The sequence below is a fragment of the Arvicanthis niloticus genome, chromosome 25, assembly GCF_011762505.2.
Source record: "Arvicanthis niloticus isolate mArvNil1 chromosome 25, mArvNil1.pat.X, whole genome shotgun sequence".
In the NCBI taxonomy this organism is placed as follows: domain Eukaryota; kingdom Metazoa; phylum Chordata; class Mammalia; order Rodentia; family Muridae; genus Arvicanthis; species Arvicanthis niloticus.
The window spans coordinates 26,475,324-26,499,477 of NC_133433.1; the positions used below are offsets into that span (position 1 = coordinate 26,475,324).

The 24,154-nt window shown below is 40.9% G+C and overlaps 2 protein-coding genes and 1 pseudogene across 8 annotated transcripts in view; 2 read left to right on the forward strand and 1 right to left on the reverse strand.

The window, feature by feature from the left end:
- Positions 1–202: 202 nt before the first annotated feature.
- Positions 203–4,774, reverse strand: Chchd7 (coiled-coil-helix-coiled-coil-helix domain containing 7). Of its 4 annotated transcripts, none has more exons than XM_076924256.1 (5): positions 4,666–4,774; positions 4,112–4,260; positions 2,399–2,464; positions 906–1,004; positions 203–340 (listed from the first exon to the last, which is right to left on the reverse strand). In XM_076924256.1, exons 3-5 carry the CDS (start codon positions 2,450–2,452, stop codon positions 236–238), a joined length of 258 nt encoding a protein of 85 aa, XP_076780371.1. In that variant the 5' UTR covers positions 2,453–2,464; positions 4,112–4,260; positions 4,666–4,774; the 3' UTR covers positions 203–235. The 4 variants fall into 4 exon arrangements, with proteins under 4 accessions (XP_076780371.1, XP_076780372.1, XP_076780370.1 ...); XM_076924257.1 differs by having other exon boundaries at positions 4,516–4,729; XM_076924255.1 differs by having other exon boundaries at positions 4,502–4,729.
- Positions 4,775–5,171: 397 nt separating this feature from the next.
- Positions 5,172–24,154, forward strand: part of Plag1 (PLAG1 zinc finger) — a 38,460-nt gene continuing 19,477 nt past the window's right edge. For 3 of the 4 annotated variants that reach the window (XM_076924261.1, XM_076924260.1, XM_076924262.1), the window contains exon 1: positions 5,193–5,393. The gene's annotated coding sequence lies outside the window, so the exon portion shown is untranslated. Of the gene's footprint in view, positions 5,394–24,154 lie in introns of all 4 variants that reach the window. The other variant, XM_076924259.1, reaches the window with a different exon arrangement.
- Positions 21,119–22,114, forward strand: LOC143438348 (forkhead box protein H1 pseudogene; annotated as a pseudogene).

Consider the following 24,154-nt stretch of genomic DNA (forward strand, 5'->3'; position numbering starts at 1 on the left):
CCAAGTCCTACAGCCACAACAGTCCTGTCCTTCTATGAGTGACAGTGTGGTAATAACTTATTCTTGTCACAGCACTTGAAAGCAAACACCAAAGACTTAAGGCTAACTGAATTCTGTCTTGTCATGTACAACTCAAAATTACCTGGGATGAAACCAGTAAAGTCTTAAGATTTCAGCAATCATTGATTTAAAAAACATCTGCTTCAAGTTATAGAAACAATTTTAATGCAAAAACTCAGTAGGGCATCTTTGGCATTGCTCCCAAAATTTCATCTCTTTCTGCTGCTGTAGGCATAGATGGCTGAACTCCATTTTGTCTTCTTTGGTTCATGACAGAATTCTATACATAGGCATAAAAGAAAACACCAAAATCAGTCATATATTAAATGACAATAATCTGACAGTAATTTCCAATTGCTTCTTCAAAAGGAAAATATTAAAGTCTAAGTTTTAAAACTCAAAAATCTACTTCTGAAACTCCAGATGTTTCAATCTATTAACATTTACACTGAAGTGATTATCTACCCAGAAAGCACTGTTAGCAGGAATTGGGTTAGGAATATGCCATAAGTATGTATACAAGAGTATATACAGTCCACTTACAAAAGCTATGCATGATTATTAAGTGAAACTAAGTCTATCAGAAAAGCAAAAGGAAGGACCTGGATCTAGTACTCAGGGCTATTTTATGACTAAAGATACTTACCTAAGAAGACTTATTTATATTAATAGAATGAAACAAGCTCTCAAGGATGCCATAGAACTGATATACCACTCAGAAGATAAGGTCAAAAGTTAAGTGTCCCTACAGCCATCACTGGGAAGACTGTAGATTATTGATTATTATCAGCTATGGTCACAAGCCTAAGAACAGTTTTGCAAGAAGCTTGAAAAGCTGGCCTTACCCAGAATCGCCGGCAGTTTTTGTACTTCAAGAAGTAACTGGAACACCTTTCCCTGTCATAGTTATTTTCATCCATACATCTGGTAGAAGCATCAGATTCCTTAAATATGTAAGAGAGTCATCATTTAAAATGTGGGACGTGATCTAAGAAAGACCCAAACACCAAGGCTTCTGAAGCTGTTTCCCCTGAGCAGATATCAAATGGTTTATTTTTGTTCATTGTAGAGGGTAGACTTATAAAACCCAAATAGCCAACTATTCCAGAAATCATTCAACTTGAAAAGACATCTTTTTTTTTTTTTTCCAGTCTGGACCAGTTTTCTAAGCATCTGATCACATGAGTTTGAGTCAAAGCACGGATCATGGTCATTTGTTCCAGGAGCTGAAGTAAGGTATAAGTTGCTCTGAGCACTGCTACACAGCAAGCACCAGCAAACAGCCTCCCATAATTCAGTGCAGCTCTCCTGGCTTTCCCCAGGTCTCAGTTTGACTTAATGTTTGATCTTAAGGCTTGGTTTGAGATTCCAAGTAAATTACACAAGAACGATCTACATCAAGGCAACCTAAATTAACAGCACCCACCTTGATGTACTTTTGGTATCATTCACTCCGTTATGCAAGCATGCTATTACATAGGCAGCTTTAATAGTTATCATTAATGTGACTTCAAAAAGAAAGCAACACAGGGTCATGAGTTTAAAATGAAGTAGGTACCACTGGTAATTAAACTTAAGCTGTCTGAACTAGAAGCAGATTGGACAAGAAGCTTCAAAGTGAAAGGCAGGACTAGGAGAAGTTATCTAAAATAAAGTTTCAAACAGGCAGGGAATCTGCTTCACAGATCTAAGAAAAATACCTTGTCTAAACAATACTTAATGCTGTTGAAAACAGACTATACAGACCAATGGATGTATCCTGTGTAATGTGTATTTTTGAAAAACCCATAAAGGATGGTGAATTAGCGCTACTCATAGCAACAATGTAACATTTACATTGTATTTCTCAGGAATGGCAAGACCACAACAAAGCATTGCAAGCTATACCTAATTAATGTCAATAAAAACTTTTTGCAACACAATGCTGTTTATAAAATACCTTTGTGAAAACCATTAAGCTTAAAATAAGCTAATCCCATGACTCAAGCCAGGGTGTCTTAAAGGCAGATTAAATAATTGCTGTGATTAGAACCACTGGTTTTAAATTTGTTGTATTGTCCCATGTTTAGACTAAAGACTTTCCTTAGTGTTGCATATGCTTGTCAAGTGACAACCAAACACTGTGTATTTCACAATTAAGCAAGACTGAAGAAAAGAGTCTTTGTTAGCCACATTTTGGTCACTCTTAAATGTTAGAGTAAAATAAAATACACTGGCCAGGAATATCTTTTTCACAGAAAAATACTTTATTTAATAACTGCATAAGACAGATACCCACACAATTAAGATTGGTTTTCCCAAGTTAACACTCACAACAATGAAAAGCAAACCACCCTACCGACAAGCAAGGATTTATGTCAGGGTCTCTCAGCCGCCGTGTGACCAAGGGCATCTTGTCTTCTTACTGAAGGTAGGCAGGAGAAAAACAGGTCAGAAGGAAATGACCAGAAAATGTCATCAGTCCCACAAGTACTTTTAATTTAATTTACCCACAACATTTAATTCTCAAAGTAGAAGGTACTCTGTAGGAAACAATGAAACACAATGGGTATAACAAAAAGCCAAGTTACTGCTTACTTAACATTCTAAAAAGCCATAGTTTAAAAAACAATGAATGAATTTTTAATTCCAGGACTATCTTCTATTTAAATTAATACTTTCCATGGGTTGATGGAAGTCAGGGAATGCTACTGTGGCTCAGTAATTTTCCAACTTGAGTCTTAAAAATACAGCTTTTTAAAGGTTTCATCCATTAAAGACATCACATTACCCTAAGGACCAGTTAGCTATTCCAAGTCATACACTCCATGAAGTCAGTCAATCAGTCATGGTCAAGGACAACTGCTCTTCAAACTCCAGTTCAAGTGAAACTGTACAACAATTCTCTTGCAGGGGAAGGGGTAAAAAGCAAGTCACAATTATTTGAGAACAGGCTTCAATATATTGATATGGCATTGATGAGCCACCCACCATCTTTGAAAAATTCTAAAAAATCAAAGTGGATTCCAGAGAAATAAGACAGTGTGAAGTACACAGCTCTACTGCATGCACACAAACACACACACACACACACAAACATGCATGGGCCTTTTCAGAGAAGTCCAAATTTTTGCATGAAATGTCACAAAACATAATGTTAAACAAAATAATGTATATTCAGGAAAAGTAATTCAAACCCATAATCTCTTGATAAGTGAACGTATTCTGAATCAAATGGTCATGCAACCCAATTTCTTCTATTCTGATAAAGATCAGGATGTCTAAGCTAAACTTTTCCATGGGATAGAAAGGATCTGATTATTCTGCAGTCCTTTAACTTCCAGTAATCACAAAATAATCATTTATTTCATGAACTTCATTTAAAATATCCAGCCAGCAGAAGCATCTTGACAGGAAGAACACTCAGTACAGAGTCCAACTATATCTAGAAGCCTTTCCTCTTCGGAAGATAGTTTACAAGACTGCCTCTTCCTGAGAGAATAGAACTAAGAAAACGTACAATCTTCTCTTTCCTGTCATGTCTCCACAGAGCTCCGCTTGATTGTGCATATGCCATGCACGAAATAATCTCAACATCAATCTGATACAAACAGAATTCACGGTATGATCTGATCATGAAAGTCTGTTCTATTTCATTATCATCAGCCAGAAATTCTTTTAAAAATAGCTACACAACACGGGCATCAAATTTGCAACTTCAGGCTATGCCCATTTCATTGCTTTTTATTTTGGATCCTAAATCCAAGTCACTCTAAGCATGGATTTCTGAATGTCACCTCCTTCGTATGAATTCCTGTGTTAACAGTACAGGAAGAGGAAATGTCAATTTACATGGAGGAGTGAGGCTGAAGGGCAAGATGGAGTGCCCTGCTAAAGAGGCCTTATCTGATTACTTTTTGAAGGTGCGGGAGTGAACAACTGTTACAACTCCTGCTGCTCTACTACTTCCAAGATGACATTCAGAAAGAAAACCAGTCTGAGGGAAGACTGCAAACCTACAGCACATCTGAGAAACAGTTCTAAAATCTACTCTAAAGGGTAAACTGCTTACCAAAAGGAGTTCCTGATTCCCACTCTCCTCGTAGCTTTGATCCGTAGTGGGGGAAGGGCACTGGAGTGAACCAGTCCAGGCCCCCAGGCTTCTCAGAGTCTGATCTGTGAGTGTTAAATCCGGAAACAGAAATACACCACGCCGTAAACCTGGGTGCGGAGGACCAGGGGCAAAAAGTCAAAGAACACACCACAGGGATCTGAGAGGTTGGAGAAGAATCCCCAAGGATGAGACTCCGGGACCGCCTTCCGAGGTGCCGCTCCGCAGTACTGGACGGTGGAGGGCGGGCACAGGTAAACACGACAAAGGGGCTGGGAAGGAAGGGGGCAGCGTATACCGGGGACCTGGGGAGGGCAGGGCGGGGAGTGACACAATCCGGGGTGCCCAGACCTGCATGGGGTCACCTTCCGCTGCCCGAGCCGGACGAATCGCGTGGCGTGAGCAGCGGCAGGAGCATGCTGCGAAGGGTTTGGCGACACGAACTAGTGTCTGCCCTCGGTGTAGTGCTGTCCCGGGCCTGCCGTTCAGGGAGGGAGGGGCCGGAGACCACTCACCACAGGCCACCACACGGCCAGCACCCGAGCCGGCTGTAGTTCCAAACACGTCAGTGGCTCACGCAGCAGGACCTTAAGTAGCGCGCACCCCAACGTGCTGCCCCCGCTCCCCCCGTTTCAGCCCGTCCAATCCCCGCGCGCTGCTGCCGGATTGACAGGCGCGCGGAACTCTACGAGGTTGGGGCGGGCTCAGTTCGCTCCGCCCCGGAGTAGCGGGAGGAGGGGTCCGGCAAGAGGAGTGGGTGGGGCGGAACGAGACCCCGCCCACTCCCCGCCCCACCGCGCCCCCCACCCTGCAGCCTCGCTCTTAACACTTTGGCCTGACCGGCAGCCCTGTCAACCAATGAGCCCGCCTGGACCCGGCGGCGGCCGCACGGAGTGGCTGGGCTCTGGGCGGAGCGTCAGGAGGGCGGGCACCTCAGCGGGCGGGGGCCAGGGCGGGCCGGCGGGCGGGCGCGGGGCGGGGGCGGTGGCCGAGCGGGCGGGGGGGAGGCGGCGGTGGGCGCGACGTCGGCGGCTGCGGCGGCGGCGGCGGCGGCGGCGGCGGCAGCTGCAAGTTGAGCTGCAGGGGCAGCGCATACACTACAATGGCTGCTGGAAAGAGGCGTAAGGAAACAATTTCCAGGCCCGCCGCGTCCAGCCCGAAATATGAGAAAAAAATTATTAGAAATTCCGCGGGCGGTGTAAAGGCGGCGGACGGGCCGGAGGGAGGATGTTAAAGCTCCGCGGTGAGTTCTCCCGGGGTCCGGGGCGGCGGGGAGGCGTTTAGCGGGAGGAATATCAGGGTTATTTAAATTATGGGACTAGCCGAGGGGGCAGAGGAGCCGCGGCGGCGGCAGGAGGAGGAAAAGTTTGTGCTACTCCCAGCCCCTGCTCAGGACCCCAGAGAGAAAAATAATAATAAAAAATCAAATAAAATCGTGCGGCGGGGCTGCGAGGACTCCCGAGGTCGCTGCTGACAGGGCAGGGGGCGACGCGGCTGGGGACCTGAAGGTGAGGTCGGTGGGAAAAAAAAAACCTTTTATTCAAGGTCTGGAAAGTTTGAAAAGTTTTCCTCCTCCTCCTCCTCCTCCACCTCCTCCTCCTCCTCCTCCTCCTCTCTGGTGCTGTGAATATTGTGACAGCGGCAGCGGCAGCAGCGAGAGCGGAAGACATTAGAGACCCGAAAAATAAGGGAAAAATTAATATAAATTCGGTTTTGAGAGGAAACTCTCCGCGTTTTCCACCAAAACATCCCGGGGGAAGGTCGCTTCCCAAAGGGCCTGGCGGAGACCCGCGGTCGGCAATATTTGGGGGGCACTGGGAGTGACTTGGGGTAACTTTGCCCCCCTTTCCAAAGAGGTTTTTCTTTTCTGGAGAAATGCATTTGTTTTTGCCCTCCTGCCCAGGTGGGAGAGCCGAGTCGGGGTGCGGGGTCCGCGGGGCGCCGGACCCAGCCGGGTGGCGGCGGGGGCGTAGGGGGAGGGGGTGCTAAATGAAAGCAGGAGATCGGGACGGAGCAGGGACAGCTTGTTGTCAGTATCATAAACAACCAAAATGGAGGGAGAACTCAGGCATATAACCAAATAAAAATTGTTAAAAAATCGCAAAAAATCCCTAAAAATTCAGGATGCTCCCCCCTTTCTCGCTAAAGGTAAAAGTGTTTGCCGCCTTTCCCCTGAAGTCCATTTGGACTTTGCAGGGACCAAGGAGTTAATATTTATTTATTTTTTAAAACTTTCGAAGGGCAAAAGCCTTTTATAACTCCACCGACAATGAGAAAACGTGAAAATCCAATGCAAGAGAAGCAGGGGGAGGGAGGGGGAGGTGGTAGTGCAGAAACTACTAAACTTATTGGTAATGTGGACTGATCTGAGATAAGATAAACACTATATTTGCTATCTTATAACTCCCTTTTAATGATCTTTGAGGGGTTTGCTTTTGTGGGTAGGAAAAAAAAAGTGATGCCATTTTCTTAATAGAGTTAATGTGTGTGATTGGAAGAATAAACCTTTCCGGCTTTAGATTGCATTTTCGTCGCATTTGTGCCTCGGGTTTTGTTAGTGGCTCCCTCCTTTCTTTAAACTGGGCTCTCCAGAGGAGGGGTAGAAAGGTGCTGTTGCCCAGAGAGACTGGAGGGCAAGACTGGCGAACCTTCTGGGGAGGGGTGGGGAGTTGTTTGGTTTCTCCCTTCCTGACACGTTTGCTTCACCTGTTCGCCCTCACTAAGGAATGTTGGACTGAAGATTTCTGGTTTTTATGTATATAAAAGGATGGTGCCTCTTGCATCACATTGATGTTAGTGGGAAAGTGCTGCTGATGTTGGTTCCACGTGGGATCTGGGACAGAGCAGGGCATTTTAAAGGGACAGCTTCTCTTTTCTTAGGGTTTTCATCACCTACGCAGACTTACTGTCTGAGGACCAAAGGCAGAGGTGCTAGAAGTGTGTGGTGATGGAAGAGCCTTCTCTTTCCATTACTCAAGTGCACCCACGTTTAGGAGTGATGGAGGGAGAGGAGGGATAAACAAGCCCAGCAGAAGATGGATATGTGTGTGGCTTAGTTTTCATCCACGCTGTTCTTTTATGTAACAAGCCCTCCCAGAAACTTTTCATGTTACATTGCTTTGCTATGGAAGCTGATTTTGGAAGGAATTGTGGAAAAATGGAAAAAGTTGAAGGTGTGTGGTGTAATGGTATAGCATTATTGAACACTTATGAATTCTGTGCAGTGAGATAAAAGAGCCATGTATGCCCATAATGGGGGTTTACAGCCATTTTGTAAAATACCTAATATTCAGTTTGGCTTCAGGTAGTACACTGAGGACTTCTGGTTGCAAATTACAGGCAAAGTGGTGGAGATTCCTTAACATTGTAAGCAGTAGACATTTCTGGGGGGGGTGGGAGTGGCTCTCATGAAGACCATGGAAAAGTTTACATATACATTCAGTTTTAAAGCCTATCCTATGCATATGTTGTGACTTTGCACTTTGAAAAATGAAAATGCTTAGATGTCCTGAAACCTATGGATTTGCATCTTTTCAGCTGAAATGATTTGTGTTTAACAGGAAATGTCTACTAATCGGGCTCTTGTGTCTTAGATGTCCACAGTATTTTCAAAAGGTAGAATGTGTCCATTATTAACTGTACAGTATTTAAGATTACGACTGATCTGCAATGGAAACTACTTACATTCAGTTTCCACAAGGGTTTGGAGTTTTGGAAATAAATCTCTATTTTGCCTTGTTTTTACAATTTATAGAAATGGACCAAAGTTAGAACTGAGTTTTTAGACTTGCTAAAAAGTGTACCCTTTTGCCATACTGCATAAAAAAATATTTTGTGACAATCCATTGTGTGTTAGTTCCTGTTTCTAACTGAACTTTTCTCCGCACCTTTCTGTAAATACCTCCATGAAAACACTATCAGTGACCTGTGAGCACATCATCGTGTGGTTTCCCACTTTGGAAACAACTCCAGCTTTCGAAGAAGTCACTAAAGAAAGCAGAGGGTCATAAATCACTGTTAAATCATGATGCTTTAGAAAGAGATTAAAAGTATCAATGAAGAAGCTAAACCCTCCCCACCATAATCTTGTATCCAAAGGTTTCAGAATTCCATCTTTACTTATAAAACCTTCTTAAGTTGATTTTGCGTGTTCATTAGGTTGCTGGCTCAAGATAGTTACTTTGACTATAAGTAGTCAGGATTTTGCTTTTGCTTAAAATACATGAGGCTTTTAGATACTGAGCAGTTGCCACTTTGACAAACCAAATACTATTACCAATAAATTTAGTGTCAGTAAAAGTCAAGGCAAGTTTTGCTTTTGGTTCTGTTAGCTCATTGAACTATTTAAGGTGTTTTGGGCACTTAGAAATAGGATCCCATTCTTTATTGTCAACCTCAACAGAAGTTCGCCTATTAAAAAAGAGGTTATTCTTTCTCATATAGAGTGATATACACTTTGTTGGGGTTTGGTAAAACCAGCTCCCATTTGAAATTAAAAAAAAAAAAAAAATACACTCGTGATGCCCAGATTAAAACCTGTAACTCTTAGAGTCTTACTCAGATAGGGAGTGCCATAATAGATGATTTTAATTTATTGTTTTAAGGTTTTTCGATGCCTTAGAAACCCTGCCTGTTGAACTTCCTTTGCTGGATGCTGGATGTCCTATTAAATTATACCAATTTGCAGAAATAATCTAAGGATATCCCATGCTCCACACTCTTACTTAACTTAAAGTTAGAGAAACCCCACAGAGTAAGATTCTTATCTGAGACTTAGATGCCCAGTGTCACTACTCAAAATTCTGAAAAGAATATTTCTGTTGTGGTGGGTGATTTAGTGGGTGTGGGCTAATGCTGATAAAACCCCATATCTGTATATTTATTTATGATAATCAAAATAGTTCAATAAACAGACATTTTGTAGTTAAAGTAGTTGAATTTGCCTTTATCAATATAATTTGAAATTTTAAGAATGCTTTTTTTTTTTGTTTTAGTATCAATCAAAACTGAGAATTTTCCTTCATTATTATAATAATCCTGGTTGTTATTATGTACATTTTCATATGATATTCTAGAAATTTACCAAAGGATTAGACTATTGTTTTCTAAATTAAATGTCACGTTCCTATCGTACCTGGGATTCTAAAGACAGACAACTGAAACCTGTGTCATGCCTGCCTTGAAGTTTGCTTCAGTAATCATTTTACTCAAGTTGTATAATCAGAATGTTCATCCTTCTAGGAATGCTTTAATATTTGTAATTTTGTTTTTTGAGAATTTAACATGTAAAAAATTAACCTGTTACTCATGAGATGAGAATTTCAGAAGGAGAAAAGTGTGTCTGTCAAGCAAAAGCTAAGCAAGTAGGTCTGTTCAGGGTGAAAGGGGAAAACTGTCCCTTAAGCCATCATTTAAAGTGTTTTAAGACTCTGATAAATGTGTTTTTCTGAAACACAAACTATGTTGAAAGCATGTCAGTCTTTGCTTGAAAATAAAGGTGGACCTTTATTTCTTTAGTTTAAACAGGAATTAATGTAGGCAGCATATTTAAGCAATTAGTAAGTGTTTAGGTACCCTTAGAACAGTATTTACAAATAAGTTCAATTCGAGGGCAGGGTACATCGGATTGATGAACTGTAGGGTTCACTGTGGTTTCAGGGCTCAGGAAGAAGAGGTCTTTTCCATTCTAACACAGTAGAAGTGATGTATTGTTGCTTTTTTGTAATCATTTCACTGCTAACCTTTTTCGAAACTCTCAAATCTGAAATCTACCGGGTTACTGCTTTTCCTTTACATCAAGGCAACTTTTATATCTCGTGTGTAAATTTAATTTCAAATTTAATTTGAGAAAGTAAATGAGTATTTCTAGGTTATGAATTTTTATGAAAATTGGTTTGTAATTATTAAAAAATGATATTATAAGAAATATATCTTTATAAAAGCTTAATAGAAATGATTATAGAGGCATAGTTTGATTTTTACTTTTAAATTCATTGGCCTATCTCCCTGAGATTTGCATTCTACCTAGTGTGCCCTCCTGTCTGTGTCAACTTCTTATAGGAGACAGTTGACCAGATGATGTTCATATATCAAAAACATTTGAATGTTTTTGTGTTCTGATTTTGTATATATATTGGTGTTTGTTGTTCTTAAGGATTTTACTTTTTTAAAATGCATATCAAGTACAAAAAAAGTTAGAAAACAAATAATATCTCATTTTCTAAAAGTGAAGTAGTATGATATTACACTAAAATTGTTAGTATTTAAAAGTCCCTGAATGTCTTGTAAACAGAGTTACTACAGGCTCTTGGTATTAAAACTAACCACAGTATGTGCTGGGAATTTGAGATGACTACCTATGAAAGTGTGCATGTGAGTGAGCTTCTGCCCTTATAGCCTAGGTTCATAGGAAAAGAGTCTGCTAAAAATATTCCTTTGACTTGTTTTTTAAGTGGAACCTTTTCCTAATTTAAAAATCATAGAAAACCTAGAAATGTGAAAATACTAGAGAACAAAAATATGGTTTTGATGCCTTTTAAATATTAATACTTTTGAACAATAGAAATATTGTACATCAGTGTAAACTAAAATGTTCAAAAATAATGATGAGAAACTGGAAAACTAAGAATTTCAGAATAAAATCATAATTATGGTAAATTTAAAATTCAACTTATGTGAATAAAGAATAACCAACTACAAAGCAAACCCACAAGTTTACAAAAGAAAGAAAAAGAAAGAAAGAAAGGAAGGAAGAAGAGGAAAGAAGAGAATCAGAGTGGTACTTTGGGGAATTTTATCAGAGAATATTTTTAGTGCAAATTGCTGGATATGTAATCACCTTTTTAAACAAGATTTCCAAAGTCTCTGCTCCTTCTCCTATAGATGTAGATTAAACTAAATCCTAATAATGATTTCTGGTGATGATTTGAAATTCATTTTTAACAAAAGGAAAAGGAGAAAGTCATTTTCTGCTGTTTTAAAAGAGATTTTAAAGAGTTTTTAAATATGTAGCTAAGTGAAATAATCTGAGAGTCCTAGAAATCATTGAAAATTACTTTCCTTGTTACTTATCAGAAGACTTAAAACTTTTTTTAAGGTTAGTAAAATAAATTTTAAAGCCTCGGTCTAAGAATAGTTTTGCTCTGTGGATTTTTTTTAAAGCAATTTGAATAATTTCTTACAATTTTAATAACACTTTAAAAACTTTGACATGATAAAGATAAGAGTATTTCACCAATAAGATTGATAATTTCCAGAATATTTTAAGGTGTGAGCTGCTGATTAAAGGCATTTCTCTTTCTCATTCACTAGTCAGCAGTTGGTTCTCTAAAGGAGAATAGAAACCTATTGTGGTATCTGAACAGAATCTACCTATAGCTCTGGAAACTGCTCAGAGAGTGCAAGAGCTCTTTGCAGTGGTGGGTGAGAATGCATTGCAGAATCTTGAAATCTGTCGTTGAGCAGGAGAGTCTCATTGTAATCTTTTCAGTTGTTAATACTTAAATTATTGTCCCATACTAGTGTTGGTGTATTACATGTAAGCTGTTTATAATTTCCTATGTTATAGTTTCTGAGTATGAAAATATTAATTCTCAGAGCAAGTGCTACAATTAAAAAGCTGCCATCTGACTTTTAAAAAAATACCTAATGTTTGATCAGTGAGTATTAGAATCTTTTAGATACATTTTTTTTTTTTTTGAAACTAAAAATCAGTTTTTAAATGAGGACTATAAATATTTTGGGTAAGAGGCAGATTCAGAAAGCGTCCCAGTCAGCTCTGTTTCCCTGACGACACACATCAGTCGATGGTTCCTGAGAAAGAGAATTTAAGAAACCAAAGCTGGAAGCTTAAGGTTGTTTAACTTTTCAGGTTCCAAACATCACCAATTGATTTTACACTGCTAAGTTTTCTCAGTAAATCAATTTTATTTTCTTGTATTGTCTTAATGCTATAATTACAGAGTCCAAATTAATTCTCATCATGCCCAAGTGATAATAAAAATGTTCTAGTGTCTTATCTTAAGGCAGTGAAGTAGAACAACATTTGTATAGGGGTGTGTTCCCTTTCTTAGGCTGCCTTTTGCCTTTTCTATGTCTAATTTCTGGGAGTGTTCCACCCTGAAGAAGAGAAATTAGCTCTGTTACTTTGACATGAGATTTGTCATAATTTTTTAAGTTCATGGGAAATAATGTTACTTTACATATTTAGGTGAGACATATCAAACCCTTTAAATCAGCACTGATATGTCCAGTCTACCTGATTGCAAGCTCAGCCTCAAATATAAATTTGCTCTCCTAATACCTTTAAAATTGTTTACCTAAATGTCAGAAAATGTTCTTCCCGTGTTTTGGTAATTTGTTATTGTCTGGAACAATTTAATTGAGTACATGTCTATCTCAGTTGCGTTTCTCTTCTAATATTGGTATTTTATTTGAAAATCATTGGTAAACGCATGTGATTTCAGCATTAAGATAGAACCGGACATACACAATAAAGTAGGTTATCCCAAGAGTGGCGAAAACAGCCCTGCTGGTTCTTACTTGAAAGTCTGGTGAGTACAGTGTATATCTGTAGGACCCAGTTACATGTGTGCTCTGCTTCTCCTTAAAGCCTCTGCATCCTCAGAACTGATGCAGTACACATAGCTGACTTCACTCTGCTCTATGGAGAGTGCATGGTCAGCCTTTCCAGGGATTTCTTTCACAGATCTAAAAAAATAAAAAAATATGAGGCATTCCTCGAAAATAATTTCTCCTGCATCGCAGCACTGTGTGTGAAAGTGTGTTGCCATAATTATTTACCCAAATTGAGATGAAAACAAACCATCAAATAATAAACGTAATTTGACAAAAAGAGATATATTTATCTGAATAAATTGATTTACTGGTGAAATGACAGAATTTTAATAAAAAAAAAAAAAAACTGTTTTTTTTTCTGAATCTGTTTTTTCAGTCCCAGAAGTTTGTGAATAAAGTAATTGTTAAGAATAATAATAATAATATAAAATCAAAAAGTGTGGAGGTCTGCAAAAGGTCTTAAGCATTTTTCCTTTGATTGTTAGTAAACCTATTTTAAATGGCCAAAATGGCATCAAAGAACTTAGTATCTTCAATCATTTTGGTTATTTTTCCAAAAAAAGTGGCAACAGCCTAGTACTGAACTGCACATCTGTTGTGTTTGGGAGCTTTAATTATTACATGTTTACAAGACAGTGCTACTTCAATGTTTATTTTAAAAGCACTATTATCAGTATTTTCTTCAAAAGTCCTCTTTGTGGATATTAAAACTTAATTCAGTTTTATTAAAGCTTTTTTGTACTACTTTTATTCCTTAAGCATGCCCTTACATGTTCTTACAGCATGCTGTTCTTAAAAGAAAGTGCTATCCTGAAACACTTTTAGCCATAGCTCAGGTTATCTCAACATAGGCACTGCAGATATAAGCTATTCTGTTCAACATTGACCCAGTGTCATACTTGAATGAAATTATACTCACTTCACCCATTATTGGTCACTGCATGAATAGGAGAAAAGCAGCTGAGAAGAGAAAGGATCCCGTTCCGAGGCTGACTCATGATAGCCTTTTTGCAGACCGTGATTCCTTTGCCAGAATTAAAAGGAACTTGTTAATTAGAAACAAAATGCCCGTGTGTCTACGAACTTTTTTCCTAATCAGGATTCAGACACACTGGTGTGCTTCCATTGGCATCCAAGTGTGCTTGCTGCTTGGCTCTGCTCTCTTCTCAGTGCTGCCACCCTGTGTATGGCAGTGCCGCTGCGGCAGGCACACATGTGCTGTGTTATCAAGTGGTCCTGGAGCACTCCTGGAGAAGTGTGCAGGCTGAGGTGAGCGCAGACCCTGTTGTGTAAGCTCTGCCTCCGTGTAGTGCTGTACTCCAGCTAGGTTTTTTAAAGTTATGCAGCTCAGAAGTACGGTACTCAGCTGCCAAAAAAATGAGAATTTAGGAAAACTTTAAAGGTAAATGTTGTTGTTTGTCTAATCTGCCGTTTAACTAAAATAAAGCAGAGTCAGACTAGTGCTTCAAATGTGGTCAAAACTGGTCAAGAACATAGGTTCAGAGTGTGTAAAGATGAGAAACGTCATGAAATTTTTAATGTTAGCCAAGTTATAATTACAAGTTCTTCCTAGTAAAAGCAAAACCAAAACGATCTCTCTCTCTCTCTCTCCCTCCCTCCCTCTCTTTCTCTTTCTCTCTCTCTCTCTCTCACACACACACATACACACACACACACAGAGAGAGAGAGAGAGAGAGAGAGAGAGAGAGAGAGAGAGAGAGAAACTCTGTTTCTGCTTAAAAGGAAAGGAAACCTAACTTGATTGGCTACATTAGTCTCTGAATCACTGACAAACATGACTTAAATTATGTCACCATCATATTTAAGTATTGATGCCATGCTTCAGCAATAAAGCAGCACTTGGGCTGGATCACAGGATTATTCATTTGCTTTTACCTGTCTTATCTCATTTCATTTTCAAAGCAGTCTATAAATAAGGAAGCACTAAGTAACCTTCATTATAGACAAACTATAAAAGCTAATTATAAATTAATTTCTTACTGTAAACCTAGGTTATATCAATACCAAGATTAACATATTTATAAAGTTATAAATTTGTTGCAAAAATTAAAAGCTTAGTCTTTGGGTTTGCAGAGTAACTCAAGTTAGTGTTTTAAGAATACTTATTAAGCTATATGGGATTGGTGAAAAATGTATCTGCTTTGTAAGTTAAAGGAGATTTTAAAATATTATAAATCTGTGCTTCATTTTACAGTATGGATCTCAGACACAGTTGCTTTCAGACATATTTATGGCCAAGTCAACTGATTTCTGAATGGTCACTGTTTCTTTCAGAAGTTTTAAATGGTTTTGTTCTAGTAAACAATGTAATTCTACATGGTAGCAATAGAAAGTGTTGCTTAAGTTAGTTCATTTTAGATATTAAGCTTCTAAGACCAAAATCTACCGATGGGCTTATAAGGAATCACTAGAATGTATGCGCTGTCCCCTGATTAAAAGACCAAGTTCAGGTGCTTCAATTTGTACTGTTTCCCATATTTGAGGTTTGGGATTTTCTTTCATCTCTATAAATATCATTTTTATATTTTTAAAAAATAATTGCCATGAAAATGTGATTAAATTTTTAATTAGTCCTGAAGTGTTACCACTTTAAGAGAAACTAAAAAAAAAAAAGCTATTTGTTTCATCTTGTTCTTCATAGTAGCATCAAGATAAGACTGGATCAGCTGACCTTATTTTAACAAAGCAGTGTAAACGGTTGTACAGATTTATCTACAATCACAAGATTTTACAGTGTTTTAAATGCAGACTGTAACTTTCTTGCCTTCACTCAGCTGCAGAACACCATGCCACTGCTTAGAATAATATCTGGTATCTGACATTGATCCATTCTGTCTGAGACAGAGTTAGCTTACTCTGCATCCTGAGGGCTTACACTTTATTCTTATGCTAAGTGGGAGACAAAATAGGAAGGGTATCCAGGCCACTCTTGTGGGGTACCTATATTTACTGTGCTCTTTTTTTTTTTTTTTTTTTTTTTTTTTTGCTTGCTTGCAAAAAATGCCATTTACATGGTGGGTAGACGTACCAAAAGAACACAAAGGTAGTGTATATTTAAATGTCCAGTGAGTGATATAGATATCAAACACTATAGTATTGAGAAGGGAAACTTGAGATGAGCCTTGGGAAAGGCACAAGTTAGAAATAAGCAAGGAAAAAAAAAAAAAGAGGGAATGACATCTAGATAAAAGAAATGGTTTCAACAGGAGCAGGAGGCAGGGATGTGCTGCTTGTCTGATGCCCCGAGACAGTCGGACTTGAAAAGGGCCTTTCTGAGAAGATGCATGTGCTGAGGTCTGACTAGAGCAAGCCCTCATAGCCAGTCTCAGAGTCTGCCCCATGTGCTTTGAAAGCATTGAACTGTTAAAGCGGAAGATTTTGGGTTAGGAAATTTAAAGTGCCTCTTAATCCAGAGTAACTCGAGCCGGAAGATATGAGACATACTCCCACTTTGACATAAGAACCTCTGCTCTGGTAGTCCCTATTAGGTCCATGGTCACCAGAAAGATCTAGACATTTATTTTCAATAATGCCTGGCTCTCAGCAACCCTCCAGCTTGCAGCTCAGACAGCAGTAATGACCCCAGGTCTCATGCTTCTAATCATAAAACTACCCATGATCACTCACTTGGATCTGGAGTTGCACTCCTGTTGTAGGGGCATAATCACAGTGGGCAGGTGGAGGAAGAACAAGAGAGCCAGGCTCACAGAGAAGTAGCCCTGGAACAAAAAGGTGCACAGCTCTATAGAGCTCTGTCTCATGGCTAAGTATCAGGATGACAGTGGCAGACAGCAAGAGAGGCTAGCCATTGAGACAGGGGCTATGCTCCATCAGGTCTTTATCCTGATTCGGAGACAGACTCACTGAGTTTCAAGTTGGGCCTCTGGCAATGCACTGATACTCCGTACTGTGCTCAGTCTTCTCCCTGCAGTCTCCACCTTTAATTTCTGCTGGCCCCTTTTCCTAAGACTTACCAGTTGTCCTGCCTCCTCTCCAAAGCAGACTGCCTTTTGCATAGTCTGTACTTGGCATTTCTTTGCTTCTGGATTTCTGTAGTGTTGCCTAACACTTCTTCAGAGCCCCGGGGAAAGTATATCTAGCTGTCTAGCTATCTAGCTGAAGTGGCTGTACCATATGCTATGCATGGCATGTAGTGGGCTGTCAGAGACAACCTTTTATGCCAGGCCAGGTTAGGCTGCCCTTCCCAGGCTGGAATTTCCCACTCTTCCTCTCTTTCTACATCCCAACCCCAATATCTTTGTTTCCTCAACAGTGCCAACAGTGTCAACCTCATGAAAAAAGTTTGTGTTTTGTGTGTGGTCTCTTTCCTTTATCTCCCCATTCTTGCCATCCTGCCTACCATGAAAGAAAACAGTACCCCCACCCCAGAAGTCAAATCCGGGACATCTTTATTACCACCATGAGTCTGGTCTGTAGTGTCATCACTCTGCACGTTCTAGCTTCTTCCTTTCTTGTCTCCTTCTGTCACCTCTTTTGTACTTTCCTTTGGTGGCACATTCTTCCACCTGTCCTACCTTACTAGCATATTGGCATTTCCTGGAACTTGCCAGGCTCCTTGACCACCTACCCCTCTGCACAAGCTATCCCTGAGCTCTAGTTCCCTGCCATGGTACTGTTTATGTGCTGCTTCATGCTAATGGAGACACTATCTCTACTTCTTTTGTAGTCCTCCATACTTTTTTCTATATAAGCCAACTCCCTATATCTCAGGGTTCTCCTCTTGTGTTTTATGCATATCACAGAGTGTATAGTACCTCCTTTGAGTTAGGTTCTAAGCTATATCCTATCAGATTATAAACAGGGCTTTCTCAGACTAGCAGGTGGTAGGAAAGCAGTAGGAAGGAATCCAAGGATGAATAATTCTGAGGGGCTGGATGAACAAGGACCATTGGAGACAGCAGCAGAGACAAAAGAGCATTTGTTTAGTAGCCTTAACAATGAGAAAACAGCCTGGAAAAACCTGGTCAGATAACTAGACAGGAGTCCTGTTCTAGTTAGGGGGGAACTTTACACACCAGACACAAAGGGAACATGTTAGGAGACCAGCCTGAGAGCTACCTTCACAAATGCCTTGGGGGCTGTCCTAAATGTCTTTGGGGACTGCTAGTCCAAAGGTGAGTGGAACTCCTGAGCCATGTGGAAGTTGTTCTTTCCAAGGTGATTGTGACTACTGTCCTCTTACTTGTCTTGTGATCTTCTGCTCTGTGGCTAGAGGTCAGGAGCACCTTGTAGGCATAACACCTTGAAAAGAACCAACTTTTTGAGACAAGAGAGCCCTTCCGTATCCCCTACCTGCTCTTTGAGATGTAGTGATACTGCCTCATATACAGCCACCTTGTTAACCTGCTAGGAGCTCAGTACCATCCTGTGTGTATATAGTCTTGCTACTGAACTGACATTGGAGGCAAGGACCATAGACCACCAGCTTTTTCTTTACTCTGTTTGAGATTTGGGCATATAGTAAATATGTGGTACAGGCTATAGGATCAGTTGTGGTGAAGTGTCTGAACAAACTTTGTACAGCAAGGAGCTATGTGATAAAATGCCATCTGCCTGGAAGGTATCCCAAAGAATAATTATTGCACCGCCCACTTACCCCCAACCTCCAACCCCTGTAAAAGCTACATTTGGAGGAAGGCTGTGACTACTGAAATTGTGTATTACAGTGTTACTTGTATATCAATCTCGTGCTAAGAAAATAAGTTTTTAGCCTCAGTAATATCAATATCATACTAGAATAGCAGGTGACTAGTCTGCGATCCTCACAGCAGAGTCAAAGTCTCAAAACTAGTTGTGTGCATTTCTTAGTTCCTGGAAGCTGTGAGCATCATACCTTGTACATAAATTCTTTGTCTTTGACAGGATCCATTATCTTTCATGACAGAACCACAATGTAGCATATAGACAACAGGTTCACTGTACAACACTAAGGGGAATGCTGCCTTTACAGATCATTTGAACTCTTTATTCTGGGCCAATATAAGATAGACAAAAGTTGACAGAGTACTGAGTAGAATTAATTCTTGTACCATAACCAGTTTTGACAACACCAGAGCACTTAGGCTTGCTTCAACCACTCCCCATCCAAATACAGCCCTCTCTTGGAGACCATTTGATATAAAATCGTTTCATGTTATTTATATATTGGTTTTGGTCTTTCCAAAAAGTTCAGACTCTAAAGGTGTGATTATAATGCACCTATTACATCCTGGAAAAACGAGTTTCCAAGTCTTACCAGATACCTAGTGTTCGCATGCCCATGGCTATCCCTTAATCCTCTTGCCAACTGCATGGTTCAAATCTCCTAAGGCCCAGGCCTCCATGCCTACAATTAGCTGATATGTGTATTGTCATTTTTGGCCCACACATTGCTCCTTCCCCATCTTACCCTTAATAATCATTGACGTTATGTTTCATTTTTGCCCTCAAGCATTGCCAACACTTGGGGAGTTTGTACATTGCTTTTTGTGGTGACTTTTTTTTCCTTGACACATTGTAATGGTCTCCTCTATTTGTGCTTCCCAGTAATCTTTTAGGGGGTAAAAGTTTAAAAGAATGAATTGAAAGAGGTAATATTGAATTAAGTGTTATAGACATCAGGATATAAATGTGAACAGAGACTGATACCTTATTCCTAGTACAACATTGGGGGTCCCATAATAAAGGACATAGAAGATATGAATGGATTTTTCTTTTGTATTTTTAAAAGTCTATAATAGTTATTAAAACTGAATTGGGTTCTCCTCTTGTAAAATACACTTTAAATAAACAAAAACAAACCTCACATTGGATAGTTAGCTTCCTGCATGTTTCTGTGTTGCTTCTTTTGTTTCTAAAAAGCTAATCTTTGTGAATAAGCATCAGACTGTCTAGCTTTCTCCCAGTTGGCTAGACAGGTTTATAGTTTTTAAGTGGCTTTTGCAAATAGCATTGTCTACCTCTCTCTCTAGTAATTTTTCTTTAACTTAATTCTTATGTATAAAATGAGTGGGCAGAAAAATGCCTCTTTTTTTTTCCCTTGGCATGTCAGTCACATGGTCATTTGGATGTGTAGGAAATGTCCTCAGTAAGTAAGTAGTGTGTGAGAGTGTCTGTGTCTGAACTTCTAACATGATCCACATTGTTGATGCTGTTGCTTTCTTAACCTGTATCTGTCACTGCTTCCCTCTAACAGTCCCCTGGCTGTCATACTTACAGTTGCATTGATCTAGTAGGACTGATGCTTGTCCCCGTACTCCAAATCCCACTGTGCAACCTACTGTTGTACCCAAAAGACTGATTCAGAAGGTGAGTGGCCCATGCTTTAATACTGCAGCATTGGAAGCATGCACATTGGGAACATCTGCTTGGCTGCTCAGAACCCATGTTTCTCCGCCATGTTCAGAATCATCACTATCATTGTTTTACATTGAAATTACGGGTTCTCACCTGTCAGAGTAAATTAGTTAGAATTCACAAAGCAGGTAAAGTTAAGTGAGATTGTGGACAATCACGAAAAAAAATTATTTAAAAATAATCATTCAAATTAGCACTTCAGCTTTCTGAAAGATTTCAGTTGAGGAATCGGAAGTATCAGGACTATTCACAAGTCATGATCAAGGTGCTTTCAAGTTACAGTCCTACAAACATACCACACATTCACACAGTGCTCTGCAGCCCTCATGATTCCTGACCTGGACGAGTGCTCCCCTGCTTTGCTTTCTTGACCACCCTGATGACTTAAGGGCAGTGACATTACTAGGTGAAATAGAAGCCGCAAGTGCAAAGTGACAATGAGTTCAGTACCTGTCAGGATTTGGGACTGGGTTACTCCTCAGTTCTGCTTGCAGACATTCTCTCCCCTTCCTCAACTCTAGACTCTGCTGTTCCCCTTAAAGACAACTCATTCCAAGATTGCCAAAAGCTCTGGAGAGCCACGAAAAGCAAAGCAGGAGAGAGAGATCTTCTGAGATGGAGAGAAGTAAGGAAGGCTGCTACTGGAAAGGAGCATCTGGAAGAGTAGCCCAGAGCCAGCTAGTGAGCAAGCACTGAGGGAGCCCGCCTTGGACAGTTTCTTCCTGACATGTCCCTGTTTTCCTCGGGCCATTCAGCTTCTTGAGTTTGTAGTAAGCGTCCTTACAGCTCTTTTCCTGTCTCTCTGTCCCATTTATTCCCAGCATTGGGTTCCTTCTTCCCACATTCTGCCACTGTCCTTCTCTACACTCACCCTGAACTTTGTTTATTTTTATTATTTTCTGTATATTTTTGTAGCACCGGCTATTGAGTACAGGGCTTCATCCATGCTAGGCCAGCATCTCGTCACTAAGCTGCATCCCAGTCCTTCCTGCTCTTTAGATCTCTGATGATGGTATGGCCTCAGGCTGGAACTTAGCCTCTATACATGGAGTCCAGGGACAGGCCCTAGCCCAAGGCTGCCTCCCTTACATGGGGCTTTACCTCATCTAAGGTCCCAAAAAGAAGAGCCTCCCTCATAGGCCCCCAAGAGGAGAAAGAAGAGATAACCCCCTACACCTTGTTGGCTATGATCACTTTGGAAATTCAGGCTACATCCTTCCTCCTTCTGGCTGAAGCTAGCCCAGATCATCCATCAGCTCTAGGTGATGGTCCCCTTTTTTAGGGACAACTATGAGAGCAGGAAGGACTCCATGCGCCACCACCTTTCCTCTAACCCCTGCTTCCTTAAGGTGCCCAAGGACCATGTGAAGCTCCAAGCCAAGAGCAACTTCTGGGCAGTGGGTATGAGTCTGATCCTAGCACGGGCATGTTGCCTTCAGGACACTGCCCTGTACCAGTGATGGCAGACCTGAGGCATACACACAGCTTTTGCCAAGGACCTGAGCCCCTATGTGCGCCATAGCCTGCCCCATGAGCCACCCAGGATCCCACAACCATCCAGGGAAGGTTTCAGCGTCAAATCTCTGCTATGGGACCCTGGGAAAAGATCAACATTCCTCATTAGCCTGCACTGGAAAGAGCAGCCCAGCTGAGGCTGCTCCGGGGGGAGCAGAGAATATGCACCGTACACCCCACCACCTCCTCTGAGAATCCTATGTGCCCACTCTGTTCCCTTCCGGGACCCCCGGGAGTAGAGGAAGAGATTTCTCAAGGTAAAATTATCAGACCTGCTTCCTTTCCCCAGAGCAAGGCGCCTGGCCCCTTCACTTATTTAAGAGGTCCCAGATCCCATGGCAGTGTCCAACAGGGAGTGAGTGCAGGGCCTCCCTGTGGGAACAGCTACTTCCCTCTTACTTGCTCTTCTACATTCTCAATGTAGTAACACCCTTGGCCGCACTACTTCCTACCTCTGGTACTCATCTTCAACCACTCCAGCCTACTAAACTGTAGCTACTGGATTCCAGGATCCATATGCAATCTAGACTCTCCCTGTGAATACCATCCAACAAGAGCATCTATGATGTGTGGGTCAGCCTCCCTTGGGTTACAGCTGCCCCTGGTGCAGGCTGGCTGCTCTCCTAGTACAGCGTCCTAGACACTTTAGGGCAGGCATGGACTGATTATTCCTCTCACCATGCATACAAACTTGATCGAGAACCAGAGCTAGGAGCATGTCGACAGCAACAGCTTTAAAACACCAGGCGCAGCCATGATAAAAACCCACAACATTAATTCGTCTACTCCATAAAGGGTTGTGGCCGTGCTAGGTATTACAGGTCTGGCCAGTCATGCCTTCACCTCTCCCACACACAAGGACCAGGTCTGGAGAAGCAGGGGTAAGCCTTGAGTAGTGCTTCTTTTCTTGATCTTCTTTGGCCCCCATGCTGTCCATCTGTCCATCCCTCTGTCACCATACCTTCCTGCTTCTACTTGGAGACGGAGAACCAAAAGTGATCCCAGCCTGAAGTCTTGTCATCACTAACCTAGGAAGGTATCGTACCTTTTAGGGAAAGGGTTAAGAAATGAAAGACTGGATCCTACATGATTTTTGAGGTTGATAGAAGTTAGGGAGAAATATCAGTAAAGGAATTGACAACATTTATAAAATAAAATAAACTTCTCATTTTCCAGGAGCTATTGAATAAGCTGCAATTCAGTGATTTCACTTTACTAACTTTTGCTCAACTGCTGACTGCTAGTGCTACACATTATAGAATGTATCCTACCCACTGTGCTTACCGTCCACGGTATCCTACCCACTGTGCTTACCGTCCACGGTAGGCCAGTAGGGTTTCATCTCTCTCGCTTTGTAGCTGAGGAACCTGAAGATGAAAAAAAGCTAACTCCTTCCCCCAGACCACATTGTCCTGTTTCCCCAGATGAGATTGCACACACACACACACACACACACACACACACACACACACACACACACCCCGCCACCACTACCACCAAGTCTAGCTGCTGCTTTTGCTTTGGTCTTTACAGCCTCCTTTCCTAAGATGCCATGGCTCTCGTCAAGGGAAACCTAGGCCTTACATGCATTGCTCACCCCAGCTCCAGTCATGTTCTTTTATACCTCCTCTGAAACATCCCCTCCCCAGATCTGCTTTCTTTGAATTTTCTTTGCACCTAGCCTGTATTTTTGGGGTGTTTCTATTTCTGTTTTTGTTTGTCAACCGTGATAAATTTTCAGTACTACTTTAGCACACCTCCTCCTATAGACTATAGATCTTTCTGTTTCCAGTGACACTTTACATGGGATGATTGATATTTGTTTGTCTCTAAGTTTCTTCTAAATGCATTCCTGGTAGCTTTGTGCAGGTGAGGGGGAAGGAGTATCTGTTCCATTAAGGAAAATGAACTTGCTAGTTATGACCACAAGGTGGCACAATGACTACAGCTTCCTGGTATCTGTTGAGAATGGGCCAAGTCAAGAAAAGGGCCTTATCTCCTTAAATGCTAAATATGCAGTGGAACATGCAGAGAATTTTCAAATCTGTCCATCCTCAGTCATTCACAGAGACAACTTCTTCATCATCCACTGGACCAACAGAGTAGAAAGGGCCCTCTTCTTCCCCTTCCTTCCTCTTCCTCTTTTCTGTTCACTCAGCAAATACACAGTCACATTCCTCCTATATGTTCCACATTCTAAAGGCTGAGATGAAGACATGGGAAGTAGAAGCAAGACCCTGGCTCTTATGCAGTCTAAATCCTGTGCCTGAAAGCTTCTCTGCTATTCCTTGACACTTCTGAAACCACTGTTATCTGTCTTCCTCAAGCTGAATCAAACGATGGGTTTATATCATCTAAATCAGTTTTTGTTCAGCGTGCAAAAGAACCAGTCAGCATCTATCAGTGATTAATTTTGGCTTATTCATGATTATCTGTGGTTTTTTCCTACTTCCCATTTACCCAGTTAGTCAAGAATTGGCAGTGTGTTCCTTACAACATGCAAAGTTACATTCAGCATTGCACAGATATAAATAT